The sequence below is a fragment of the Colobus angolensis genome, unplaced genomic scaffold (assembly GCF_000951035.1).
Source record: "Colobus angolensis palliatus isolate OR3802 unplaced genomic scaffold, Cang.pa_1.0 Scaffold43, whole genome shotgun sequence".
NCBI lineage: Eukaryota > Metazoa > Chordata > Mammalia > Primates > Cercopithecidae > Colobus > Colobus angolensis.
In genome coordinates, this window is record NW_012117710.1 from 5,862,870 (window position 1) to 5,883,416 (window position 20,547).

A 20,547-nucleotide genomic window follows, 5' to 3' on the forward strand; every position below is an offset into this window, starting at 1 on the left:
GTCGCCTAGGCTGGAGTGCAGTGGTGTGATTACAACTCACTGCAACCATGCCTCCCAGGCTCACGCGATCCTCCCACCTCAGCCTCCCAAATACCGCGTCGCCGAGGGCCAGCCTGCTGCCTGGGGCTCTGGTCCTCGGGCCCGTCGTACCCGGCGGGGCCGGATTCCTGCCCCAGATGAACTTTGTGTCACGAGGCGCTCGCTCTTGGCAGATTAGCGCCGAATCAGGCCCGCGGTGGCCGTCCCGAGGGTGGAAAAGACCGGGGGCTTTTTTAGCGGGGTGGAGGTGGGGGGACGGGATGAGTAGTCCCCGTCGCGGTCCGATTTCTCCTCCCTGCACCCTAATGACCTGTCTTCCCCCCCAACAGGGATACCCACCCACCATCCCAGGGTCTACAACATCCACAGCCGGACCGTCACCCGGTACCCTGCCAACTCTATCGTGGTCGTGGGAGGCTGTCCCGTCTGCAGGTGAGTGGGTCTGCAGCCTGGAGACGGGCCCTGGAAGCGCTGAGGACCCCCGCCCTACCCCCCAGGACCTCACAAAGTCAGCTCTGCTTGTGGGAGTGGGTCCGGCTTGACTTGGATCTTGATCAGAGCCCTTTATGGGAGGGACAGACAGGCTGCCCGTATGCAGTGTGGGAGAGCGTGGGTCCACTCACCATTGGCTCTGAACACATTTTGTGGGGGCAAAAGGGTGGATTCCTTTTCCTAGATTTTGGGATATTGCACCCCAAGTGATTGGGATGTAGAAAAGGTAACAACAGGACTCGTGGTCTTTTCGTCTTTGTTCTGGGACTTGCAAGGAATCAGGGGTCTGCATTTTCCTTTAATTTCCACTAGTTTACTCTGCAGTCGATCATCGAAGGTGGTGGAAGGTTTCGTTTTTCCGGAAGGGGCATTTGGAAGTAAGTGCACCAGCAGGAGAGACCTCAGTGGGAGAAGCGACGGCTGTAAGAGCTGCTTTAGCCAAAGCTGGCTTGAAACGCTCTTTCACGAGCTGGACCAGGATGGAAGCCCCGTGGTACTTTGAGGCAGGAGTGATTTTTTTCATATCCTGGCATTGGACCTGCACAGGCTTTCTGGTTTTCATAGGACCCTGAGGTGCAGCTAGAGGCTTGTTTTGTGGAGGTTTGGAGGATTCAAATTTAAATAAGGATTAATTAAATATAAATTCTTGGCAGCTGTGGGTGTTCAGATTGCTTAGAAAGTACGGGCAGAGTTGGCGGGGACAGGGTTTTCAGCTGTATCTGGGAGGAGGAAGTTGAAGCCGCTGAGATGGAATTAAGAAACCTTGGTTTGGACTTATACTTGATTTCAAAAGTGTGTGTGTAAGGCCTAGAGCAGAGTCATGGGGAAGTGATTTCAGGGCCTTAGCAGGCAACTTCCTGGGAAGAGGGAGGGCATCCCAGAGGTGGGGACAACAGGCTGGGACCTCAGGGGCAGGTTGTGGCCGCTTGCCTGCATAGGGACCCCGTGACAAACCCTAACTGGGACGTCAGTTTGACACAGTTGGTCACCACCCAGCAGAAACATTGCCTTTGGAGTGAAGGTGGAGGGGAGGGCAGGGTGGGGCGCCGGCTGCCTCCCGGACTTAGTTTCCTCAGGGAGCTGCACCGGGTTGAGGGGGCTGGCAGAGCTGTGTGGGTGTGAAGGCACATGGAGGGGACTCAGAACATGGAGGAGCAGAGGGTCTTCCTGCGTGTCATTGTCCATGCCCTGCCATCCCAGTGTCCAGCCTGCCGGAGGAGCGGGGTTCCAGTCCTGGTCCTACCAGGAACAGCGGGGCCTGTTTCCCCGTCTGGGACATGGGGGTGCCTGGTGAGGTGTCTCTGAAGCTCTTAGCTCTTCTCTGCCCAAGCCCCTGAACTTGGAGATATGGGAGACCAGCGGCAGCGAGGGATGGCCCAGATATCACAGGGCTGGGGGTCACCCAGGTGGCGGCGCAGTTGCTGTCGATATGGGGGTGCTGGCCCTGCCACTTCCCCTTCCCTAGGTGGGAGCTGTGTCCCTGTGGAGGCCCGTGGCTTCCGCTGACCCGGCGATGCTCCCCAGCTATGCAGAACCTGGAGTGGGGTCAGGCTGTGCTTTGCTCTGCTGTGGAGGATCTTGGGCTTGGCCCCCAGAGGCTACAGGAGTGGGGTCCTCGGTTACTTGATCACTGTGCTCTCTGCCCTTGGGCAGCTGCACCAGGCAGGGTGGAGGCTGGGTCCTCTCTGGACAAGGTTGGGGGGGTCCTTAGTCCTTTAAGTTGGGACCAGAGCACTCTTTGATCCTCCGGCGACCCCTTGGGTTGCAGCCAGGCCCTCCCAGCACGCAAGTCCCTGCGCTCTGCCTGTGGTGCCCTGGATGCTGGAGAGTGGCCCCCGCTCCCCGAGGCTTTGCCTCTGCAGCGGCATTGGGCATGGGATGGGCCCCTGTGCCCTGCAGCAGCCAGAGGGTGAGCAGGGGGCTGGGTGCTGTGCTGCCGGCGTGGGGAGGGGATGTGTGGTCCCTGGGCCACTCCTTTCTACAAGGAGAGTGGAGACACATACGTCTGGTCGTCTGGCCGCCGCCTGCTGTCTTGGGGCTGGGAGACAGGATACCGCTCAGATGACCACACTTCCTCCTGCCCCAGGTCCAGCCCACCGGGCTCTGTCCCCCTCCCTGCTTGGTGGCATGGCAGGAATTTGTCCAAGTCACACGTCTGTTAGTCCTTCTGAGTGAGGCTTGGCCAGAGAAGCCTATGTCCCTTGTGGCTCTGCTGCCCTGGCCAGGCCTTTGCTGAAGCTTCCTGACTCCGTCTGCCCTTTTTAGCCCTTTATGAGGAAGCGTTTCCGCAGCCCAGCAGTGGATATGCCCGTGTTCCTCCTGCCCTCCTGCTTCATGCCTGCCCTGCCCTGCCTTGCCCTGCCCTGCCCTGCCCAAGGCCTGGGCCTCTCTGAAACCGGGTTCTCCCTTGCCCAGGGAGATCAGTCTTTCTCTGCTGGGGTGTGGTTATACCTAGGTGCAGGTTGAGGTGGCTGCGCTGGGAGGCTCTCCTGGGCTGGAGCAGAGCCTGTGCCCTGAAAACCAGGAACGCAGCAGTGGGGAAGGCCCTGACAACACAGGGCCTGGTCTGCACCAGTGCCCCATGATTATGGCTGGGCTGTCATTGGGTATTTAGTTTTGGGGGTGACCAGAGAGAGAGGAAGTCCTGAAAAGGATTTCACCTTTCCTAGGGAAGGTGAAAGGAACAGCTGTGGGGGGCGGATGTTGCTCAGAGGTCCAGGGTGCGGCTCAGTGGCCAGCATGGAGGTTGCCACAGCCCTTGAGGGGCAGAGGTGGGCTGTGGAGGGCACGGGGTGTGACTGTGGGGCCTGGGAAGGGCTGGAGGGAAAGGAGCCTGTGACATCCTTGGGCTTCCAGATGATGGTGGTGGAGGGGCTGGTCCCTCCTACCACCTGTGACCTGGAAGCCACAGCTCTCCTGGTTGAGGAAGTGGCTGAGTTAGCTGGGATGGCCCTGCCCATATGCATGGCCTATGGGCTGTCCCTGTCCTGACAGTCTTGGTCTGAGGTGTGAGGGCAGCGGATGGGCTGGAGCTTGGGCCTAGGCTGCTTGCTGGACAGGGCTGTGGACCTCAGGGTCCAAGTGCTGCCTCAGTGGCCTCCTGAGTTTCTGACCTTGGGCTCTGCCCCCAGCTGCGGGCCAAGTGGCCCCGCTGGGGTGGGTGTGGTGGCAGGCAGAGTCTCAGGCCTTTCTTCCACAGGAGAGGCTGGGGCTGGCCCTGGCCACTGGGTTTGCTGGGAATGGCCCTGGGAGGTCCTGGTGAACTGTCCCTAAGCGAGGCAGCTCCCCTACCCCTGTGGGGAGTGCATACCCTGGGACAGCCAGAAGCTGGCTGGAGCTGCTTTGGGGCCACCTCGCCCTGCGCTGAGCGTGGCTTCAGGCCCGCAGCCCTCTGAGGAAGCCCTGTGTCTCCCCTTTTCCTGGCGAGGCTCAACCTTCCAGCGAGGTGGGGTGGTCTGGGGTTGTTCCTGGGCCTGGATGGTGCCTCGAGGCCACTGTGTGTGCACAGAGGGCAGCTGGGTGCCCTGGGGCAGCCCCCTGTGGCACTGACTGCCTTTGGGGGCTGCCTTGGAGGGAGAACGGGCCTGCAAGATGGGTGCTTGTGACTGGGGAGCCCATCCGGGTTCAGATCCCAGCCACGCCCTTCCCGGCTGGGAGGCCCTGGACACGCCCTGGGCTTCAGGCTCCTGTGAAGTGCCTGTGGGGACACAGGAAGGGTGAGGATGGCCCTTTCCCTGGGCAGCTCAGAGCCCTGCTGCCAGCTCCTTCTGTCCCTGGTGAGGCGGGAGCCCTGTGGCCTCCACTGTCCCAGGGCCCAGCTCCGGGTGGATGACAGTGGCATGACTGGCCACTTTCATCGCAGGGCTGGAGTCGCCTTAAGGGAGTGCTCTTGGAATTAGTCAGTTCCCTAATTTCGCCAGTGGCCATGATCCTTCCCTGGCCGCGTGGCCTGTTGCGCAAGAGTGGGGGAGGGGCGGCTAGAGGGAGCCGGTCAGGACCCGAGCGGTTGAGAAGGTTGAAACCCACCCCACCAACCCAGGTGGGCTCTTCTGGGTTTGGAAGGGAGGAGAACTGGAGGCTGTGGGGACGGACAGGCTGGCGGGGACGGCAGCTGCTCCGGGGCGGGGGTTCCCCTTCTCCCCTCCACTGCTGGCCCTGCAGCTTGGGGAGTCTTGGCCTAAAAGTTGGATCGTGTTTCTCAGTTCAGAAGATTTGGGGTTTTAAAAAGCACATGATGCCAACACTCCTTTTGAGGTCTAGGGCAGTACTGCAGTTAAAACATTAATATTTCTGCAGCAAGACATGAATATTCAGATAAACTAGGATAAATTACGACTATAAATAGCCACACACCAGTTCAGGTCACATGTTGCTGCCAGGTGAGTTTGCTGTCAAGTGACAGCGAGTTCTGCCTTCAGCGCCTCTTGGTGTTTGAAGTTGTGGGTGCGGCTGTGGAATCCTGGGGGGTAGGGTATGCCGCCCACCCTCCAGCTGACCCCAGAGCCAGAGGTGAGGGCCGAATTCTCCTGGCCAGCCCTCGGGCCTTCGAAGCCCGTTCAGGGTTCTGGGGTCTGGATCACAGCCTCCTGTTGCTGGCGGAGGCCTGAGCCTCCTGGGGCGGCTGGATCTGTCCAGTTCCCGGGCGGCACTGCAGGGAAACAGGCTCGCTCTCCCCAGAGACCCAGGGGCCTTGGCCCTCCTGCCCTCTCTTTAAGTGGCGTGGAGGCGGGCAGGAGGGTGGGGGTTGAATGGACCAGGGATGGGGAGGCTGCCCTAGGAGGTGCCAGAGTGGGTCCCCGGACTGAGGGGCTCAGCCCAGGGTGGCACAAACGGGCCAGCCCTGTGCTCTGGCTGAGGACAGGATGGGTCTGGACGGAAGCTCCATGGGTTGGAAGGAGGAGGGTGTTTCCCTGTGCCTGGGAGGCCGTGGGGTCAGTGCATTTGGTTTGGCCCATGGCGCTGCTTGCAGCCCCAGGGCTGGGAATCGAGGTGCTGAGAAGCGAGGTGCTGGGGCCTGGGTGGGCTGGGCTGGCGCTACTGGAAATCCTGGCGCTCAGGTGGGCCAGCGCGCTGGCCCGTGGCAGTGGGAATCCACCGTGAGTGAGCAGTCTTTCTGCACTTCTCAGCTCTGACGGAGTAGGTGGGTTTTGGGGTCTGGATGGAGAATTAGGAAGCAGGAGGGCGCTGCTGCCCTTGGACTTGGTGAGAGCAGCAGCTGCAGGTGGGAAGCTGGTGTGGGCAGGGCCACCAGGCAGCACTGAAGCCCCACCCCCGCCCATTGCACCATTGCACCTGGACGTCTCTGCTGTGCCCCATGGGCGGGCTCCAGCCGGGCTCCCCACCCACACACACCCCTTTGCCCAGCCTCCTCCCAGGCACCTCTGGGCCTTTGAACAGGCAGTCAGCTCTGCCCGCAGCCCTGCCTCTGAGCAGCTTTGGTCCTGAGGCGAGGTGCTCAGATGGTCACTGGGCTGGCTGAGGGGGGCCGGTGGCACTGGGGACCACTCCAGGGGGGCAGGCTTCTTCCCTGGAAGGATTTCTCAGCAGGTTCACCCTCCCTGTCTGCTTTTTCATGGGACATTTTCTAACCAGAATATACAGCCAGTGTGTTTCCTGGGATTTGACCGTAGATGCTGTGGAGGAAACGGAAAAGGAAGCCCAGATGCTCCCTTGAGAGGCCCGAGGCCACTGGCTCCCTCCAGCTCCCCCGGAACCTGTCATGGCCATCTGTGGGGACACAGCTGGTGCTCGGCCTTCCCGAGGCTCCCTCACCTCGACTGTGTGGTCTTGGGAGCTGTGGCAGCTGGGGCTTCTGCCTACTCGACACCTCAGGGAGAAGGTCCTGGAGCCGGGCAGGGCAAGCTGCACTCGGCAGGGCTGGGCGGAGGTGTCCTGCCCAGTCTGGACTGGCAGGGGCAGCCCTGGGCAAGCCTGAACACGTGTGGTGGGCTGACGACCTTGTGGTGCTTAGATAGGGTACACTTTTGTAAAAGTCCATGCAAGAAGTAGAAACTTTGCTGACAGGCTGGGGTCTTTGGCTTGGCTTTGCCTTGGAGCTTCATGGTGTGCTCTGCAGCCTGGCTCCGCCCCTCCACACAGACAGGTGGTGCTGTGTGAGTCTGGGAAACACTGGGTAGAAGCGTGCCGCAGGACTTCTCAGAGCCTTTTGAGAACGAATGGACACAGGGACTCTAGGAGAAAAGTTTCCCCAAACCGGCTGAACAGTCCCCCTTTTCCAAATGTGTACCGCCGTGTCTGGCTAAGTTTAAATTTTCATAGAGGTGTTGCAGGGGGGTCTTACTTTGTTGCCCAGGCTGGTTTTGAACTGCTGGCTGTAAGTGATTGCCTCAGCCTGCCGAAGTGCTACAGTTGCAGGCGTGAGCCACTGTGTCCAGCTCCATTGGAGATGGCTGAAGGGACCTCCCTGAGGAGGCTGGAGGGAGGCAGGTGGGCATGAAGTGTTTTTTTTTTTTTGAAACAGTTTTGCTCTTGTTGCACAGGCTGGAGTGCAATGGCGCCATCTCAGCTCACTGCAACCTCCGCCTCCCGGGTTCAAGCATTTCTGTCTCAGCCTCCCGAGTAGCTGGGATTACAGGTGCCTGCCACTACGCCTGGCTAGTTTTTGTATTTTTAGTAGAAACGCGGTTTCACCATGTTAACCAGGCTGGTCTCGAACTCCTGACCTCAGGTGATCTGCCTGCCTCGGCCTCCCAAACTGTTGGGATGACAAGCGTGAACCAACACGCGCGGCAACTTTTTCTTTCAGCAGTGGAAAGCCTGACTTCAGAATATTCTGGTTTATTTTCCATAATCCCTGGAGAAGCAGGGAATAGGTTCTGTGGGTGGGGTTTGGGCTCCCCAGCCTGCCTTGCCTAGCAGTGGTGGAGGCAGTGGCCCTCATGAGTCCAAACTCCCAGAAAGCAGCTTGGAAACATGCAGGGTGCTGGGATGGGAGTAGGGTTCCCCAGGTGGCCAAGTTTTCTCCCCTTAGCAAGGCACAGGTAGTCACGCTTCCCTGTTGCAGGCAGGCAACCACACCGCCTTGTTGTAGGCTCCCCTTCCCCACTAAGCACCACCTCCCATCACCTGTCAGACACCCCCACCCTGTTGTATTCTCTCTCCACTTCAGTGCTGGCTGGATGGAGGGGGTTGGGCCCCCAGGAGGACCAGAAGGAGCCCGTAGGGGGCTCCCTGTCTGGTGGGAGCAAAGCTTTTCTCATTTGTGCTGAGCTGGCTAGTGTGGTTAATTTCAGCTGTGTCCAGAACTTTCCAGAAATAGCCTAAGGAGCTGAGCTGAGCACTCGGCTCCTGGCTTCCTACTTTTAGGGCCTCTGAAACTGACACTTGGGTTCGATGATGTCAGGTCACTGAACCTATGCTCACTGGCGCAGGATTTGTGGGATGGCCTTCAGGTGTCTTAGTCTGTTACATTGAACTTTGTTGAAAAGGAGACTTTGAGATCACATTTTGAGAAATAAGTGGCCTTCAGACATTGTGTGAACATGGCCGACTGCAGTCTCCCATTAACCCACCCCCACTACCAAAGGAACAGAAATCCAACAAAAGCCCAAATACTGATGGGACCACTAAGCTTGCTGGTTGCTCCTTTTCTTTTTTTTTTTTTTTGAGACGGAGTCTTGCTCTGTTGCCCAGGCTGGAGCGCAGTGGCGCGATCTCAGCTCACTGCAAGCTCCGCCTCCTGGGTTTATGCCATTCTCCTGCCTCAGCTTCCCCAGTAGCTGGGACTACAGGTGCCCGCCACCTCGCCTGGCTAGTTTTTTGTATTTTTTTTTTTTTAGTAGAGATGGGGTTTCACCGTGTTAGCCAGGATGGTCTCGAGCTCCTGACCTCGTGATCCGCCCGTCTTGGCCTCCCAAAGTGCTGGGATTACAGGCGTGAGCCACTGCGCCTGGGCTAATTTTTGTATTTTTAGTAGAGATGGGGTTTCACTGTGTTAGCCAGGATGGTCTTGATCTCCTGACCTTGTGATCCACTTGCCTTGGCCTCCCAAAGTGCTGGGATTACAGGTGTGAGCCACCGTGCCTGGCCTCTGGTTGCTCCTTTTCTAAGAGCAGATGTGTGGCTTGTGGCACCAAAATGATCTTGCCTCTCAAGGTTTTACTTTTTGAGATGGAGTCTCGCTCTGTCACCCAGTCTGGAGTGCAGTGGCTCTATCTCGGCTCACTGCAACCTCTGCCTCCTGGATTCAAGCGATTCTCTTGTCTCAGCCTCCCAAGTAGCCGGGACTACAGGCATGTGCCACCACGCCTGGCAAATTTTTGTATTGTTAGTAGAGACAGGGTTTCACCATGTTGGCCAGGCTGGTCTTGAACTCCTGAACTCAGGTGATCCACCCGCCTCTGCCTCCCAGAGTGCTGGGATTACAGGCAGGAGCCACCATGCACCCAGCCTTGCCTTTCAAGGTTAACTGATAAGACTTGTCAACTGTTTTATGCCCCTTTTCTTTGAATGTTAGTGATTAAATAGTAGCTCTGGCCATTCTATGAACAGGCACATGCAGATGGTTCTTGGGGCTCTCCGGGCCAGTGGGCTGTGGCTGGGCGGTGGGGGGCTATTTTCTCAGGCAGATTGTCACTGTCCCTCACCGGAGGTCCCCATGTCCGTCGTGGCCACTGGTTGGTTGAGTGCAAGGGTGGGAGGGGTGAGGGTTCTGGCTGGCGGGGTCCTAACGGTGCTGCCCGCTCTGCCGTTCTCTGCCGCAGGGTCGGGGTGCTGGAGGACTGCTTCACCTTCCTGGGCATCTTCCTGGCCATCATCCTGTTCCCCTTTGGGTTCATCTGCTGTTTTGCCTTGAGGAAGCGAAGATGCCCCAACTGCGGAGCCACCTTTGCTTAAAGGAGCAGCAGGCCCAGCTCTCCTCCCCAGCCCTTTTTCTAATGTAAATGTTGTGTACAATAGTTTTATGTGATCAAGCTTCAGAACTGTTCTGTAAAGCGAGGTGGGACAGATGTGGCACGCGCCAGCTGCGGTGTCCCGGAGCGTGGAGCGGCAGCGCCGCTGCTCCTGCCCGAGGCTCATGACAACTCAATAAAGCACTGCTTTTATTTTCTGCAGTCTTCAATTTGAGAAAGGTGAGAAATAATGTTTTCAATAAATGAGATTCATACCATTGTTGACCTGGTGCTGCTTACTCGGTACTTTCAGACACCCAGGAAAGACCGGAACGACACCCCCATGGCTGCCTCAGCTTTCCCCAGGCCAGTCCTGACCACCTTGTATTCAACAGGTGCTTACAGCTCAAGAAAATATGCTTGTTTTCAAGTTCTTTATTATTAAAATTATAATCACTTGACATTTACAGGAGGACAAGGTCATCCCCCTGGTCTGGGAGGTGGAACCTGGGGCCTGCAGGTTGCATCTGAGACCCCCCAGGTCCTAGTCGTCTTCAACCCCATAAAACCAGAACCCTCCCCAAGGGGGAACGCCAAAGGCCAGGTGTCACCCGTGGCACCTCTGACGTCTGAAGTGGGGAACACGGCCACGGGGTTTGCGTGGACTGAATTCTCACGTGGCTGCAGGCCCTTCTGTAGGACAGACTGGGGGCATTCACATATACTTCATGGTGCCTGCAGCCCTTCCTGGGGGCGGGGGGTGGGGAGGCGCGTCTGGTTTGTCCTCCCAGCAGAAGCAGATGGTGACACTGCTGGACCTGGCTGGAAGGAGCCTGAAGCATCGCCCACGTCCACTGGCTTACCTGCATGTAACCTCTCCCAGTCTCAGCCTCACAGGAAAGTAGTACACTTGAAGCCACAGCCCCAGCACCCCACAACACACACACAGCGGCTGGGCTGGAAATCTGTCACCCGGGCTGCAGGGCAGCGGCATGATCTGGCTCACTACAGCCTCTGCCTCCCGGGTTCAAGCGATTCTCCTGCCTCAGCCTCCCCAGTGGCTGGGATCATAGGCGCGCACCACCACGCTTGTCTAATTTTTGTATTTTTAGTAGAGACTCCTGACCTCAGGTGACGCGCCTGCCTCAGCCTCACAAAATGCTGGGATTCCCCTGTACCTGGGCCGGGCTGGGAATTGGGTCCAGATCCTTGGCAGCCAGAGGTGAATTCCAGCCCTGGGCTTAGGGCAGCCAGTGTGCAGTCCTCACATCCGTACCACAGGGCCAGGTTCTGAGGGCATCATGGCTGCTAGGCTGAAAAAGCCGCCCTCTCCAGGCACCAGAGGTCATCCTGGCTTTACACGTATCCTTTGAGAGTCTGTACCCGTTTCAAACACGGAGAAACCGGGACCCCGAGACGTCTGAGTGTGTTGGTAATGGATGCAGCTTTGGCCAGCTAGCAGAGTGAGAACACAAGGAGCCGTGACTCCGACGCCCAGGCCTGTGTCCTGGATGGGCTGTATGCAGCGAATCCAGTCAGTGACTCCTGGCTACCAAGAAAAGGCGCTCTCGGAAGGGATTTCGTCAGGTGCTCCATGTGGCTGTGATAAGGGCAGGCAAAGCGTCTTAGCACTTACAGCTCTGGTGCAGTCGGACGGAGGGCAGGGGTGTCTCCACCTCTGGAAGCTCTACACTTTGATTAAACATTTTAAGTTAAAAAATTACATTCATATAGTATTTTCATAATTTATATTGCTTAAAATTATGATTTGCATGCTAAGATGCAAACTTCCGTGGTACTTTCTTTAGACATAATGCTACTAAGAGCACGTGCTTTATAAAAAAACGGGTCTCATTGACATCAGGTGCAGAAAGCCCGTCATGAAAACAGACTATCCCTTATTCTGGCTGTTAAGGAAAAAAAATTCATTAAAAAAATACAGTAAAGATTGAAACCAAGTTTTACTGTTTCTTGAACAGAATAGGAAGAAAATATTTTAAATGACTGAGTTGGTCATTAGACTATTACTCATGTATCTTAAAGGCAGAAACGTGTCAACCCAACTACGTGAAACAGAGAAGCATGCTTTGCTTAGGCAGGCGACATTCGCGTTAGGACGTGCCCATCATTCCGCGCGGGAGAAGCGGAGAGGCCCGGGAGACCCTTGGCCGTCTTCTCATCGAATGATGGGTGCCGAACGATCATTTGTCACGGTTGGGCGGAGTTTCACAGTGGCAAAGGGGTTTTCTCCGCTGCAGGGGAGAAGGAAAACCTTTCAGAACTTCCACTCTATGAGGGAAACTGGATTTTAACAGCGCTAATAACCCGTTCTTGCCCTGTGAGACTCTGCGCTGACCACCTCACCAGCTTGTACAGGTCCCAGCAGCCATTTCTGAGTGTGGAAGTTTTGTTCAAGTGATGATTCCTACACCGTACCACCCGCTGCAGAACGATCCCAGGTTTTAAACGTTCTGGACGTGGGCACCCACACCTCTGCAGTCCTGCATTGCACGTGATATGGGGGCCGCTCTGGGGCGGGCAGGCCCTGCTCCCAGGGTGGTCTAAAGCAGGTGGCAGAGGGAGCAGGGGGGCCGCAGTCCCCCATGGCTCCACAGGCCGAGGCCTTTCTCAGGCTGGGCCTCCTGGGCAGGGCACCGAAGGCCCTTCCGGGGACACCGTGGGGAAGAGCAATGTCACATGCTGAGGCTCACGCAGGAAGCCACACCTACCTGAGAAAAGGCGGCTTTGCAGTCCCGTTGGCATCGTTCTGTAAGAAAGATAAAGAGGTTTATGGAGGGCTTGGAATTGGTCTTTTAAACATTATTTCAGGTAGAGATGGGGATTTGTGATGTTGCCCAGGCTGGTCTCGAACTCCTGAGCTCAAGTGATCCTTCCACCTTGGCCTCCTAATGTGCTGGGACTACAGATGTGAGCCACTGCGACCGGCCTGTGTTGGAGATTTTTAATAAGACCTGAAAGTAAAGACACCTAAGACATAAGGGATGTTTAAAACTGCCCTGAGTCTGTGAGACTGTCTAAATTCACTTGGAAGAATAAGGCAAGAACAGAAAACGCTCTGAAAGGCGCTAATGGCCCTCCCAGGTGTCAGAGCGTGGACAGAGCATGGCACTGCCTGCGCGGGTCACACGTGATGTGGAGCCGTCTGCTAAACTCGGAAACAGTTTCACAAAATGAAGCTTGAGCAACAGCGACATCACAGAAGAAAACGTTTGTGCCAAACAGAACCTCTCTGACTCGGGGGAAGCAGATCCGCAGGTCCTCAGCCACGGTCTTTTGAGTGCAGAATCTGGTGACTGGAGTGTGCTCTTTGGGAGCTGACTCCTGAAGCATGGCACGAAGAAACAGGAAGTAAAAATAAAACCCCACTGACTTTGGGGCTGCTAGAGCCAGGGATCTTGTAGGAAGCTGAAAAACTGAGGAAAAGAGAAGGTGGAACCAAAGTTCAAAGGTGCCTGCAGGGCTCGGGGTCGCCAGCACCTCCTTCCAGCACCTGCCACCCCGTGCGGGCCAGGGCCAGGTGTGCCGCCTTCTTTCCCTCACTGCAAAAAGCCTGCAGGGTTGAACAATCTTTCCAGCCCGCACACAGGGAGCGGAGTCAGGCAGCCGCCCAGGAGAGGGCAGTGTAACACTGTGTAACCAGCCTGCGGCCCGGCCACACCGTCCTGGCAGCCCCAGGAAGTGTCCCGGCACCCCTGGGGGGGTCTCGGGGAGCACGCAGACCTCTCAAGATTGACTTAGGGGAGGCCCTCTCATGCCCAATGCCGGCGCTGGAGCCCAGGCCAGGCCTCCTCTGGGATGGCCGCCACTGCATGTTGGGTGTACAGACTGTGGACACAGAAGGCAGGTTGGAAGCCCCAGGGCTGTGGCCTGAGACCTACCCCACCCTCCCTAGACCCCCTGGGCAGGGCAGCTGGGGCCAATTCAGTGTCTGCTTTTCATCACTGGAGCACAAAGCCACTGCCTTGCCTCACACATCCTACAGGGCTTTAAATGGCTACAAAAGTGACTTCTCCCTGCAGGGCACGCAGCTCTTCCCTAGCAGGCCTCAGAGGAAGTCCTTGCTGGTGTGAGTCATGCTCTGTGCTGATGGGCTCATTTATGATTTAAATGCACCAGGGTGCCTGTCGCGTGTGCTCACGGCGCCCGCATTCGTGGACCCTGTTGCAGAAAGGCGGCCTGTGGCCCAGAGGGCAGGCGGCTGGGCCATGGCTGGGCCTGAGGCACGCTTCGTGCCAAGCCTGACTCCACTCCGCCCTCCCCTCCTCTCCCACTGCAGTCCTCTGACTCCTTGGGGCCAACACCGACTCCCTGTGCAGCTTATGCTAGGGGAAGGTGCTTCCCAAACTGGAAACCAGAAACACCCTCCGCCCACCCCAAGCATACCCCGGGGCTTGTTCAGAGCCTCCTGGGCCCCCACGGGACTTTAAAGGGGTCCCAGTGAATCCTCACAAGGAACGCAGCAAGAAGCACCAACTCCTGCCAGGATGACTGAGGAGGAAAAAGAATGCTTAAGATGACAGCTTGAAGCCACTCAGTGTCGGGCCAACCCCGTGCACACACACCTGAGGCCCAACAATCCTGTTCCCTGTAGGAACAGGCAGGGCACACACCCCTGGGCACCAACACACTCGGGCAGCGCTGGGGAAACAGCCCAGACCGGAAACACCAGACGCCCATCAATGGGAGAGCCAGAACCAGCTTCTGTGCAGACAGCAGGTCACCGCACAGCGCTGAGCAGCTGTCCCTACGGGGCCACCCCAGACGGCCGTCTCCGTGCCAGGGCTTGGGGAGTCTGGTGTTGGAGAAGGGATGGTCACGGAGGTGGGCCACGCCGGGTGATCCTGGGAGCTGGGAACATCCTGCTAGGTACACAGAGTCACATCATGAAAATTCATTGTGTGCTTTTCTGTCTGTGGTATTCTGTAATATGATGTTCATTTTAAAATACGTATTGGGCCGGGGACAGTGGTTCATGCCTGTAATCCCAGCACTTTGGGAGGCTGAGGTGGGTGGGTCACCTGAGGTCGAGAGTTCGAGACCAGCCTGACCAACATGGAGAAACCCTGTCTCTACTAAAAATACAAAATTAGCCGGGCGTGGTGGTGCATGCCTGTAATCCCAGCTACTCAGGAGGCTAAGGCAGGAGAATCACTTGAACCAGGAGGCGGAGGTTGCGATGAGCTGAGATTGCGCCACTGCACTCCAGCCTGGGCAAAAGTGAGACTCCGTGTCAAAAAAAAACAAAAAACAAAAAACAAAAAACCAACAAAACAAACAAAAACAACAACAAAAAACATAGTGGACGTGTTCAGGCAGATTTCCCATTTAACGCCTACATGTTCCTTAGGGGACCTGAAACCTCAGCACTCCCTCTGGATACAGGGCTGGCAGGAGCCTCTCTGCCTCCCTCTCCAGGGCAAAGCAGACCCACGAGGGCAGGGGCTTGGCACATACGGTGCCTCTTATCTGGTGGCCTCTGAGGGCCTCACAGCATCCTCCCTGCGCCCCTGTCTCAACTGCACACACTCAGCCCACTGTGGTGGCCACTGAAGCTAGACCTGCCCTCCTCCCTGTTCCCTACCCCTGCAGTGGGGGACACCTCCAAGGCAGAGGCAGCACTGCCGCCGGCACCCAGGGCCCCGCGGGTACTGCCTGGTGCATGTCCTGTGTCCCCAGCAAGACAGGAGACCACGAAGGCCACGAAACCACTGGCCACTACGAGAGTGGGATGGGCTGCAACTGGAGACTGTACAGCGAGGCCACCAAGCGGCTGACTGCGGCCAGGGAGGACACATCTTGTGATCCCCCATCTCCCCCAAGAATCCAAAATGCGTGTGTGGACACTGGCTGACCACCTGTCACCCGATGCCTGTTCCATACCCCCTTCCCAACTGTACGGACCTTCCGGGATGCCCACCGCATAGCCATGCACCCAGGGTGGGGGACTAGTTGATCCAGCTTTCAGAGGGGTCCCGGGCAGCTCGGAGCACCCAGCACCGCTTTTTCCTCGGGCTGCAGCAGAGAATGCCGGTGGCCCTCACTGCAGAGAGCAGGACAGAGTGATCCGGGCCGGTGCCGGGTGGCCTTGCTCCTGAGCAGAACAGAATATCCCTAAGGAACATTTCCAAGCCAGCTGGAGACCAGTTACTTGCAACAAAAGTGGCCCTCGCTGACACCTGTCTTCAGTATGAACACCCATTCCAGTCGTCATCTGTGGTCCGGACTTGTCTTCCAGTTCACTTCGCATCTAGTTCAAATCCCTTTATTCTCAAAATGGGGACGCTGAGGCCCCGACAGGGAAAAGCCAACCGCTCTGAGTCACCGGGATCTTTTTGGAAGCCGAGGTGCCCACGTTGTGATGCAAACGAAGATGCGGGCAGGCCTGCACACGGGGCACCGGCTGCTCTCAGGAGGGGCTCACGCCATGGTGAATGCGCGCTGTGAAATGTAGGCTTGCTTTTCAAAAGGAGAGCTGTGTGCTTATTTAAAAATATATTGGGAGGGAGCCAGTACTTCCTCACTTGGAACTGCAGTAGAAAATACGTAAATTAAAAAAACTTAGGCCGGGCACAGTGGCTCATGCCTGTAATCCCAGCACCTTGGGACGCCGAGGCAGGAGGACTGCCCGAGGTCAGGGGTTCAAGACCAACCTGGGCAACATAACGAGATATCATTATTAATAAAAACTGAAAGAGGTATCGTGTGACCTGTGGCAAGCCCCCAGCTCGAGTCCTAGCAAGTCTCCCCTGCCCCCTGGGGAGAAGCCCCTGCTCTCAGATCGTGCAAGACATGCTGTCATCAGGACAGCCGTGGGGCTTTCCAGGTGAGTGGGCTGCTCTGTGGAGGATGGCGCCCTGTACACCTGAGCCTAAGCATTTCAGTGTTGAACGACCTGTAACGCACAGTAGCTGGATGTAAAACTACATAGAGAAATGCTTTTAAAAAGCATGAGGATGCTTTCCCTTCCCAGCTCTCATGGATCCCAGTGTTTGGCCTGGGCTCTTAACACAGCTTCCCCCACATCATCAGCTGGTTCAGGCATTTTGGTTAGGGAAGGCTAAGTTAATCCAGGTGGACATACAAATGCTGAGACACCTAATTCCAGGACTGTGTTCCTGGCCCTCAAGGGTGCCAGAGTCCCCCGGGGCTTTCAGGGGGCAAAGGCTGCCATTTTTGAGACAGGTCTTGCTCTGTCACCCAGGCTGCAGCGCAGTGGCACAATCACAGCTCACTGCAGCCTCGACCTCCTGGGCTCAATCGATCCTCTCGCCTCAGGCTCCTGAGCAGACTCTACAGGTATATGCCACCATGCCTGGCTTTTTAGTTAATTTTTTTTTTTTTTGAGATGGAGTTTTCCTCTTGCTGCCCACGCTGGAGTCCAGTGGCGTGATCTCAGCTCACTGCAACCTCTGCCTCCTGGGTTCAAGTGATTCTCCTGCCTCAGCCTCCTGAGTAGCTGGGATTACAGGCGCCCGCCACCACGCCCAGCTAATTTTTTTTGTATTTTTAGTAGACAGGGTTTCACCATGTTGGCCAGGCCGGTTTCAAACTCTTGACGTCGGGTGATCCACCTGCCTCGGCCTCCCAAAATGCTGGGATTCTACCACCTCAGCCTTCCAAGTAGCAGGGATCACAGGCGTGAGCCACCATGCCCAGCTAGAGCAAGTTTTTAAATGGAGCACCGTCTTGTTTTGTATGATCTATTCCTAACTGTCCAATGTGGTAGCCACTAGCTGTATATGGCTACTTAAATTAATTAAAATTTGCTGGGCACAGTGGCTCACACCTACAATCCCAGCACTTTGGGAGGCTGAGGTGGGAGGACTGCCTGAGATAAGGAGTTCGAGACCAGCCTGTTTAACATGGTGAAACCCCATCTCTACTAAAAATATAAAAATTAGCTGGGTATGGTGGTGCACACCTGTAATCCCAGCTACTTGGGAAGCCGAGGCAGGAGAATCGCTTGAACCTGGAAAGTGGAGGTTGCCGTGAACCAAGATCATGCCACTGCACTCCAGCCTGGGGGACAGAGCCAGACTCCGTCTCATAAATGAATGAATCAATGAATGTAAACCTCTAGTCCCTTTGTTGCACCGTCCGTTTTTCAAGCACTCCGCTGCCCTGTGTGACCTGTGGCTGATGGACTGGCCAGGGAGCGTTTACGTCTGCGCTGATCGTGCCTGACACAGATGCTTGATCCGTGCTCCCTGCAGGTGCGGGAGGCTGCAAGGCCAGGAGGCCCAGAACACACGGCCATTCCCCTGCTCCCTGCTCCCGCCCTTGGAGCAGCGCCGACGCGTCTGCAGGCTGTTTCCCACAGCTGCGCTCCTGGAGCTCCTGACTGGGGTCAGTCCGGATGAAACGTGGTCACTTGTCTGACAGAAGGAGTGCTGTCCACGGAGGCTGGATGTGGCTGACAGTTGTGGTCCCTCCCTGCAATGCTTTTGCAGTCTGCACAGGATGTTAAAATGACAGCAGGCAGGTGACCGCAGCGTGTCTTTTCAGGAAAGCGTACTGATGTGGAGGCCAAGAAGCTGCTGGCTGAGATTTCAGAACTGGGTTTCTAACCTGCCTTGGATAGCAGCTGCCATTCTTCTGTGCCTTTCTCCATTTCACGAGCCCCGTGATCCTGCTACCTCCCGGGAGGTCCCAGCACAGGCACCGCTCAGGAAGCACCACGAGGTGCGAAGGGTGTGAAGGTATGAAAGACAGGAGGGCACCACGGGCCGGCGGCGCCACTCCCCTCGCAGCCCAGCCAGAAGCCAGACGGCAGTGTGGGGGCTCATCTTGCCTCTCCAGCTGCTGCCTGACCCCAGCTCTCGAGCCCCCCCGAGTCACCGCAATGCCTAGGCTTTGTGTTTTTGCCGAAGCTCGTGCCTCATGAGCCTGGCTCCAATGCTTTCCTCCTAGAAGCCTCCCCTGCTGCGTCCCAGGAACCCTGGCCTCTCCCCTTGTCCTCGCCCCATGCATCAAGCCTCCCTGGACTCCACCCCTAGGTGGGTCTCATTCCTCTTTGTGTCCTGAGGGCCTGGCTCTAGGCCGCCCAGCAGAGGCCGGCTGGATGAGTGCTGTTGGGAGGTCTCATCTCTGTCTACAAAACCCCTCCCCCACAGCCATCCCCTCACTGCCATGTGACTGTGTTGACAGAAGTCTGCTGCCCAGGGAATCTCAGCTGCCATCAGTGATAAACATGACCTCCCTGTGGGCGTCACCTCCAACCCTGTGCAGGACAGGCCTTCTCACTGATTTCGGTGATCATGAAGTTAATCAGCAGTCAGTCCTCAAACACGTGCAGAATCAATGACAACTGAAATGATCAGAACCTGCGTAAGGAGGGCATTCTCATGAGGTATTTGGGGCTTTTGAATGTTCTTGGATGAAACCAGAAATGAAAGGCTGCTAAACTGAAAGCCTGAAAGCCTACTAGCTTTCGAGACAGAAAGGGGGCCCGAAGATGACGGTGTGCGTGTGCATGCGTGTGTGTGTGTGTCTGTGTGGTGGGGGCTGGAGGGAGGGTGGTCTGTGGGAAGTGAGCTTTGGCAGGTACAGCCCATGGAGGCAGCTGGGGACAGGATGACCAGGAATCTCTCCTGTGGAGGGGACGGGCTGAAGCTCGCGGGTCTGAGCTGAGAAGACCAGCTCAGGCGGGAACGGTGGCAGTGGTGTCCACATGGGCCAGCCGTGCTGATGGAGGCTACAGGGCACCAGGTCACCCCCTGCGGGCAGCCCCTGCCCAGCCCAGCCCTCCGGGTCAGGGCCCTCGGGGACGGTGGTGTGCTTAAAGCTCTGCTGCCCGAGGAAGTGGGAAGCCGGTAAGAGGCGCGCACCGTGCACAATCCTTAGATTGCTGGCAGCCTCCCGACACTGACAGAATGTCATGATCCAGCCAACGAAGAGGTTTAAGAATAAAGCCAGGGGCTGGGCGCGGTGGCTCAAGCCTGTAATCCCAGCACTTTGGGAGGCCGGGACGGGCGGATCACGAGGTCAGGAGTTCGAGACCATCCTGGCTAACACGGTGAAACCCCGTCTCTACTAAAAATACAAAAACTAGCCGGGCAAGGTGGCGGGTGCCTGTAGTCCCAGCTACTCGGGAGGCTGAGGCAGGAGAATGGCGTGAACCCGGGAGGTGGAGCTTGCAGTGAGCTGAGATCCGGCCACTGCACTCCAGCCAGGGTGACAGAGCGAGACTCCTTCTCAAAAAAAAAAAAAAGAATGAAGCCAGGTCACCTTTATACTCCCCAATGCTAAGTAAGGAAGAATCTGTCATTAGTGAGAACACTGATACTTACAACCAGGCTTCTTCCATTTATCCGATTCCCTGCAGCGAGAATGGCGGCGACAGTGCTTTCTTCACCAGGCTTTATCCACACGATAGATACACTGACAATGGTACGTTTTCGTTTTCTAACACTGGAGACTATCCAGGGTTGGCTAAAGTGTCAGTGTTCTCACTTACAATGCCAGAGCTGTGATTTTTGGGGGCAAGATTCTTTTACCTTAAAAGGCATTATCCAGCCTTAATAAAGCAGCAGGCTAGGCAAACATCAACAGCCACTAACATCACAAAAAGAGACAGACACGCACATGTGCCTCCTCACTGGTGAAATGCTCCAGCAAAACACAACAGGCAAACCAGCAAAACAGCAACAGACTGAGCAGGGCCTGAGGTCCAACTACCAGTTTACAGAAATACAGGAGACATGGGGGAATGCAGAAAGGACGCCACCAGCAAAACCCAGATGGGGGACCCCCTCCAGGACAAATGACTGATTCTTCTACAAAGAGACTGCTAAGGACAAGAGGCAGAGGGGAGACCTGCAGCCAGAAAAGGCCTCACGAGACCTGTCCACCAATTACAATGTATGTAGCTGACTTGGGTCCAGATTCAAACAACTACACTGTCAACCATTTTTCTTTGCTTTTTTTGAGACAGGGTCTCTGTCACCCAGGCTGGCGTACAGTGGTATGATCACGGCTCACAGCAGCCTTGAACTTCTGGGTTCAAGCGATCCTCCCATCACAGCCTCCTGAACGGCTGGGATTACAGACATGTGCCACAGTACCTGGCTAATTTTTATATTTTTTGTATATATAGGGTTTTGCTATGTTGCCCAGGTTGGTCTAAGACTCTTGGGCTCAAGTG

General features: G+C 56.5%; 2 protein-coding genes across 2 annotated transcripts in view; one reads left to right on the forward strand and one right to left on the reverse strand.

Annotated features, from left to right (window-relative positions):
- BRI3 (brain protein I3) overlaps nt 1-9,663 on the forward strand; it is a 10,924-nt gene extending 1,261 nt beyond the window's left edge. The window contains exons 4-5 of the mRNA XM_011957011.1: nt 369-471; nt 9,255-9,663. Of these exons, the coding sequence (XP_011812401.1) occupies nt 369-471; nt 9,255-9,387 (236 nt within the window). The 3' untranslated portion in view covers nt 9,388-9,663. The remainder of the gene's footprint in view (nt 1-368; nt 472-9,254) is intronic.
- A 1,833-nt stretch (nt 9,664-11,496) lies between these two features.
- Nucleotides 11,497-20,547, reverse strand: part of BAIAP2L1 (BAI1-associated protein 2-like 1) — a 117,912-nt gene continuing 108,861 nt past the window's right edge. Inside the window, exons 13-14 of the mRNA XM_011956985.1 lie at nt 12,113-12,150; nt 11,497-11,635 (exon numbers count right to left, since the gene is read on the reverse strand). Of these exons, the coding sequence (XP_011812375.1) occupies nt 11,560-11,635; nt 12,113-12,150 (114 nt within the window). The 3' untranslated portion in view covers nt 11,497-11,559. The remainder of the gene's footprint in view (nt 11,636-12,112; nt 12,151-20,547) is intronic.